We start from the raw sequence: 7,195 nt of genomic DNA, 5'->3' as shown, positions 1-7,195 counted from the left end.
CATGGGAAGGATTACAATTATTCAGGGATAAGGAGTATGTTCTCAGGTCATATTCAAACCAAAGAATAATGGACACAATTAAGGTAGAACCTAGCATTTTATTTAGATCTTCATTAAACTGTTGGAATTGAGAACCAGACATACGTAATAAACCTCCAAAAATAGATCCTGAAAGGCACTTTCTGCTTAGGGCAAGCAGTCATGGAATAAGCATGTAAACAAGCTGGCTTCTCTGTACCACACCAGCCAAGTCAGCTTTCTCCATGGCCAGCTGCACCAGCTCTGCCCTCCCTTCTGTTAACACCAGCCAGACCCCCTGTAGGTCTAACCCAAGGTTTTTCTGTAGGACACCTTGGCCTACCTGGGAATGCTGGAAACATGTTGTTAAAGGAATCATGGTGTTGAGGAAAAAAAAAAAAAAAAAAAAAAAAAAATCTTTTAAAAGCTGCCATCTGAGGTGATGGCTTCTCTGTACTTACGCCATACCCCAGAATACAATAAATAAGCAATTAGAAAATGTTCAAGTATGAAGGGATTTCCTCCTCCCCGCCAAAAGCACTGCTCTCTGAAGGAAGCTGGTTTCTCTGTAGCTACACCAGCTGTTCAGAAAGCTCATTGGACCTGGTTTTGAAAATAAAACAAAGTTAAAACCCTGGGAGGAATTATTGTGCAGTGTGGAGTACTCAGTCTTTCTTATAAAGAAAAAAAAAAGTTATCTGGTACCAAAGTGTGCAACCTACAGACCCTCAGGTACTGCCCTGTGACTTCTCTGTATGACATCACAAGGGTGCCAAGTGCCTGTTTTTCTAGAGCTAGGAGTTGGTGGTTTGGCTAGTGCTGAAACCATGCATAGGATTGGTTTACTAAATAAAAACCTTATTACGTACGTCCTCCAAAAGACAGCTGAAAAGTGGAGAGATTTTGATTTGGTGCTATTTAAGAGATGGCAATTAAGAGCATAAGCACCAGGGAGATGGTTTAATGGTAACTGCCTTTTTTTTTTTTTTTTTTTAACGTCAGGCTAGAGCTCCAACTGGAACTTGCGTTACATGCAAGAATGATTGGATAGGGAACACTCCCTGACAAAGAGCTACATAATTAGAAATGGATCAAGTTATAAGGAAGATAAGGGAAGGCTTCACATTCTGAATAGAGCTCAAGACATTACAAATTCATGCTGACAGGGCTATGGCATTGCCAGACAGGCTATAATGGAACTACAAATACTTTACGTGCACATTACAGGACATTTTCAGCATTTGGTGGGAAAGTCAATGCAATTAGGATTTTAGAAGGTTGGGTGATAGGGCACAAAGGTTCAATTTCAAAGCATTATTTACTACAGTGTTGTTGGTTTGTTTCTAGGCAGTTACATGGATCACCTATGCTCACTAAATTCATTATAATGGTGAACAAAACACCTAGGGACAGAATAGCAAGCCCAACTTACAGTCCCCCACACAAGCTAAAATTCATGTCATTGACTAGAGTGACTGCAACTGATCAGGAGCTGAAAGAGGACAGGAAAATTTAGGAAGAAGGGCCCTTTCCCTCAGAGCTTGAAGGCTTCTCTGTAGCCTACGCCAACAAGTCTGGGGAAAAAAGGCTAACACTTTCAATATTTAAGCTTTTTGGGCACTTCCCATGGGAAGCTGTCCCTACCAAAGTGGCCATAGGCTGCAGTCCTCTGATAAATTGGCTTCTTCAGATCCAGATCCCTGGAATATACAAGTCCGTAACTTAATATGTAGCATTCAATTAAAATAAAGCAAAACAATCAGCAAGACTCATTTTCAAGAGTTCTGGCAAATGAGTTCAGTTCTCTGGGGTTTGCTAGGAAAAAAGTTTGTGGCAGAAGTGTTTGTTACTTCCCTGGTGTCCAAACTCCTCGCACAGTCCTTATTAGTAACTACAGTTCTTGTTTTTCCATCCTTGGCTCAACAAATATGAAAATTTGTCATTATTCTGAGAAATTCCAAGTGTCAAAAAGCTCATCTGAGATCATGGCATACTTACCAAGGTCCCATGCCCAAACCCTGTTTATTTTCTTTATAGCGGCCTTGAATAAATATCCCCACTTATCTGTACTAATTTAAGTAAAATAAACATCCCTAGATAACATGAGCACAAAGCCCAATATCAAACGTGAAAGACTTTTTCTAGGGTGGTTAATCTAAGCAATGGAACACTGTAATTTTAGATTTTTCTTAATATAAGCCTTTACTAAAGGCAACTTAGATAACATCAACCGTTCTAGGAATTAAAAGGTTTCCCCACTTGAGGAGTCTTCACACCCACCTTCACCTTCTCCGATTTGAACAGATCTCAAATACACACACACACACACACACACACACCCTCATTTTTCACTAACAATAGGCTTTACCATCTTTACCTGACAATGACCCCAGGGCGGAGGTCAAAATTCTTCTTCACAATCTCTAATAGCTCTCTCTCACTCTTCTGAGAGGTGCCATAATGGAAAATGGAGATAGACAATGGATGAGAAACTCCAATAGCATAAGAGACCTAAAAGGATTCAAATGTCATAAAAGTCAGTGATTAAGAGACCCACCCATTTGTACAATACGTTGGTATTTAAAAAACAGAAGTAACTACACTAAAAGCCCTCCCACTAGCATGCCTTCTAATCATTCCAATTATGTAAGAAAGTATATACCTGCACAAGAACCCTTCTGCACAGACCTCCTTTAACAAGGGATTTTGCCACCCAACGAGCAGCATAAGCAGCTGAACGGTCCACCTTGGTATAATCCTTTCCTGAAAAGGCACCTCCTCCATGAGCTCCCCAACCACCATAAGTGTCCACAATGATCTTCCGGCCAGTCAAACCAGCATCACCCTGAAATTAAAGAATTCAAGTCACTTTATGCCTAATCCTTTCCAGTAAACAGTTCTAGATCAAGCTTCCTAAATACCTATTTCTGTATCACTCAACAAACATCCTCAGAAAATTCACATGCAGACTTAACAAATCTAGAAAAAAGGTGGTAGCAGCCAAATTTGCAAGTAACCATTACAGAAAATCCAAAAAAGTAAATGGAATTGATACTGCAAGGTCTTACCTGAGGCCCACCAATAACAAATCTGCCACTTGGCTGTAGATGATAGATTGTGTCCTCATCAAGGTATTTTGCAGGTACAACAGCTTTGATGACTTTCTCCTTTAGGGCATCCCTCATCTCATCAAGACAAACTTCTTCATCATGCTGAACAGATATAACAATTGTGTGGACTCTGATGGGAAGCACAGCACCTCGATCCTGCATGTACTGCACAGTCACCTTGAAGGCAAAGCAAATGATCAGAACATCAGTTTACTAGATAGGATAGAGAATCAAGGCAAAGCTAAGTGACAATACAACAAGATAAATACTAGTCTTTAGTAAAAACATTACTGATGTTCTGTGCCAAAGCAGTATGTGTAATCTATCTTTATGATCATCACTTACTTGAGTTTTAGAATCTGGGCGTAACCAAGGCAAAGTGCCATTGCGGCGTAGTTCAGCCAGTTTGGCATTGAGCTTGTGTGCTAGGACAATAGTTAAAGGCATACATTCCTCCGTTTCATCAGTGGCATAACCAAACATCAAACCCTAAAAAAGGAAAAAGTCACCAATGTGATCAATCCAAGCTTCACAATTTCACATTAGAAGAGATGCAAATACAGTCTACCAAGCTACCTGGTCTCCTGCACCAATGTCTTCCTCATTCCGGTCGAGATGAACACCTTGAGCAATATCTGGTGACTGTTGCTCCAACGCTACCAGCACATTACAAGTCTTGTAGTCAAACCCTACAAACAAAACAATGTCTTGTTTAAGAAGGAGAGAAAAAAAAAAACCATAGCAATACCCATGCCTTCTATTTACAAGAGTTATTTGAAATTTCAAATACTGCTATAGAAATCAAATACAGGTATCCCCCCACGTTTTGAAAGTTACGGTTTCATCACTTCACTTTTAGGAAAGACCTGCATTAGTACTTGTTTTCGCTAACAGATCTCATGTGGGATCAAGCCCCACGTCAGACTCTGCACTGACAGGTCAAGGAGCCTGTCTGGGATTTTCGCTCCCCCTCCTGTTGGCATGCACTCAGACTCTCTCTCTCAAAATAAATAAACTTTAAAGTAAAAGAGCTAGAGAGTGTTGAAAATATCCGGAAAAATGAGCTTAGAAAAGCCAATTCATTAAAACACACCTTTGGAAGAATCATCGTATCCAATGTGTTTAATGGTTTCACGAACCACTTTCTGGTAATCAACAGCAGCTCTGGACGTAATTTCCCCAGCAAGAAGGATCATTCCAGTTTTAGCAACAGTTTCTAATAAAAGAGAAATGCACAATCAAATGCCACTCTTACAAAGTAATTTCCATGAGATTACCTTTTCATCAGTTGGTAAGCAATGTTTAGAACCTACCGCAAGCCACTTTGGCATCAGGGTCCTGCTGAAGGTGGGCATCCAGGACAGCATCGCTGATCTGGTCACAAATCTTATCTGGGGAAAAAATTTGTCTCAATTTGTCTCATTGTCAATAGACAATCTCACTGTCATGCCCTTATAAACACAGCTGTAAAGATCTTTGGGAAAGCTTTCTTTCAAAAATCGTGGTGAAACCTACAGAACACAAATTTACGAACTTAAACCATTTTCAAGCATACAATTCAGCAATTCAAAGTATGGAGATCTTAACTGCTAAATAGAGCACTGCTTTACCAGAAACCTTTTGACTCAAGAATAAATGCTGGATATAATACTGCATGTTACTTGAAAACTTGATACCATAGTCTTAATATAGCTGCACCACAAGCTCACCAATTCAGATTAGCCAGAATACCCAGCACGTTTAACATATTTAAATTCATTGTGATATATGCACTTTACACCTTAGGAGGACTCTATTCCATCTCTTAAGTATTTCAGACATTTTGAAAAATTAAGTTCCCAGGCAGAACAATTTCCACTGTTATGCAGAACAGCCATATAACTCAAGTTAATCAAATTGAAGTGTTTATCCTCAAAGCCAAAAGCAAAGCAGGGAAACATTTTTGATTTGCCAAAGGAGTAGTCCAGGAATATGAGCTGAATAGACTGGGAAATGTCCCCTGTATTCTGAATCCTTGTTTCCTCCCCCACTGTATTACCATTTATTAAAAACAGGGAGAACAGAAATCCCTCTCCCAGAGAGATCACTTTCCTGAATTTTCTACAATCATCCGGAACAATTAAAGCAAAATGTACATTGCAGTCAAATCAGAAGTTCAAGACTTAATCTACAAACTGGTATAAACGCCTGACTTAAAGTATTAAATTAATAAAAGGTGGGCCAATAACCTGTCAAATTCTCAAAACTGAGGGAAGGTGGGTAACCCACACCAGAACACCTGACCTTCACTCATCAGAATCTTGGGGTTTGTCCTCTCCTAGATCACTAGGCTGCTTGTGGGATTTCATCATAGGCACAGGAGACTTACTAGAGAAATGCATCTTTAAAGCCATTAGACTAGATTACCAGATCACTGTGGTCATCCTAAGAAAAGGTAGAACCAGTAGAGCAAAAGACTCATCTTTACTAGACTGAGATTCAAAGTTCCTTGAAATAGCTTTACTCGTTCACGTGTAAATTGATCTCCATAATGGCGGACTAGTGGACAAAGCCCAGAGAAGGAGATGTTCGGTAAAACCCTGCCCAACGGTAAAGCACCAAAGACTTTAAAGGGAAATCCAACCCAATGGCAGCTTACACTTAATTCATGCTTCCAATCCTTTTCAAACATGGTCCAAATAAGGCAGGCCTTCCCCAACCCGCGCTATATTTAGTTGGAGGCTGTCACCTTGACGGCAAGGCCATATACTGCCGAAGGACACATCCGTGTTCTCCTGGGTACCGTAATGGCCCAAGGCAAGAATTAACGGACTCGGCAGACTTCCCGAGGCACGGGCCCCCCACTCCGCACACCCGAGCGCTCCGGTAGCCCGACGGCTCCCCCTCGCCCGGATGCCACATGCGGCAAACACGTGGTTGCGGCTGCAATGCGGGGCGCGCGCTCCCGAGGGCCGGCCGCGAGCACTCAGGGCCGGTCGCCCACTCGAGGGCTTTCAGACGGCAGGGCGGAGATGAGGAAATAGTGCCCTCCCTGGGTAGAGCACAGCTGTCCCGGCCCCCGCCCTTCTCGTTTTCTAGAATCTTCCGCATGCCGAGGCGCGCGGCCGGATGGGAAGGGAGGGGAGGAGAGGGCAGGGGAGGAAGGGGGAGGGGAGCGGCGGCCACGCGCTCGGCACCGGCAGCGCCACGAGGAAGGCGCGCGGCCGCCGCTCTTCCCACCGCCCGGCGGGTGAAGGCAACTAGCACGGGCACCGTCGCCGGCCGGACTCGGCCGGCCGGGCCCGGCCCTGCCCACGCCCCGCCTCTCACTTCCCTCCAGGGCCCGTCACCTCACCTGGGTGGCCTTCCCCCACAGACTCTGAGGTGAAGAGGAACGTGCCCTCCTCGATGAACGCCTCGTGAAAACCGTTGAGCTGCCCGTTCATGTTGGGGTTCGTAGCGGTGAGTATTAAGCGGCGTTGAGGAAAAAGGGAGCGGCGAGGCGACGGCTGCGAAGTGCACAAGAGGACAGCGCTCTAATCTGCTCGGGCGGGCGGCGCGGAGCGAACGAGGCGGCGGGCGGTGCGGCCCAGTATTTATACACAGCGCCAGCGCGCGCCCGGCCCGGGCCCCGCCCCTCGGCGCCGCGCGCCACTGCGCCACTCGCGCGGAGGCAGGCAGAAGGGGCGGTGCGCGGACGCGGGAGCTCGGGCTGAACCACTCTGCGAGGCAGGGGGAGGAAGCGGAATCGCCCCTCCTGCGAATATTTAGTTATCTTACGCACTTATAACAAGGGATAAAGTGGACATGCGAGTATACCGCGTCCTCGTGCCCTTCCGTGTTCGGAGTGGGAGGAAATGCGACGTGGACTTTATGGGCCTGTTCCCCTTGCTGTGACATGGCACCTCCCTTCCGACCGTTGATCGGGCTCTCTGGCCGCGAGGTCGCGTCCCCCAGCGGTGACTGCGAGAATCGGCGGAGGTTTTGTCCTCAAGCTATGCCTGAGGGTCTTTCCGGCCGCCCCGCCTTAAGATGCCCTGGTGACAGGGAGCCAGTGGCCCTCAGCCATGTGAAAGTGGCCATTTTGG

At 45.0% G+C, this 7,195-nt stretch overlaps 1 protein-coding gene across 1 annotated transcript; it reads right to left on the bottom strand.

Annotated features, from left to right (window-relative positions):
- Positions 1–78: 78 nt before the first annotated feature.
- On the bottom strand, positions 79–6,691 carry MAT2A (methionine adenosyltransferase 2A). Its single transcript, XM_043603864.1, has 9 exons — positions 6,463–6,691; positions 4,442–4,519; positions 4,222–4,344; positions 3,705–3,817; positions 3,474–3,617; positions 3,087–3,305; positions 2,681–2,863; positions 2,396–2,529; positions 79–1,718 (listed from the first exon to the last, which is right to left on the bottom strand). Exons 1-9 carry the CDS (start codon positions 6,551–6,553, stop codon positions 1,616–1,618), a joined length of 1,188 nt encoding a protein of 395 aa, XP_043459799.1. The 5' UTR covers positions 6,554–6,691; the 3' UTR covers positions 79–1,615.
- Positions 6,692–7,195: the final 504 nt, after the last annotated feature.

Source organism: Prionailurus bengalensis, chromosome A3 (genome assembly GCF_016509475.1).
Source record: "Prionailurus bengalensis isolate Pbe53 chromosome A3, Fcat_Pben_1.1_paternal_pri, whole genome shotgun sequence".
Lineage (NCBI taxonomy): Eukaryota > Metazoa > Chordata > Mammalia > Carnivora > Felidae > Prionailurus > Prionailurus bengalensis.
Note: the sequence above shows the minus strand (reverse complement) of the source record. Positions and strands in the feature narration are given on the sequence as shown.

Bases quoted from the DNA above. Each gene is read 5' to 3' on its own strand.
- MAT2A (XM_043603864.1), bottom strand. From the start codon at position 6,553: ATGAACGGGCAGCTCAACGGTTTTCACGAGGCGTTCATCGAGGAGGGC. The intron at 3,618-3,704 runs GTAGCTTGGTAG...TTCCTTTTTTAG, and splicing joins ACATTGGTGCAGGAGACCAG to GGTTTGATGTTTGGTTATGC. The intron at 1,719-2,395 runs GTAAAGATGGTA...TGTATATTCCAG, and splicing joins CGCCCTGGGGTCATTGTCAG to GGATCTGGATCTGAAGAAGC.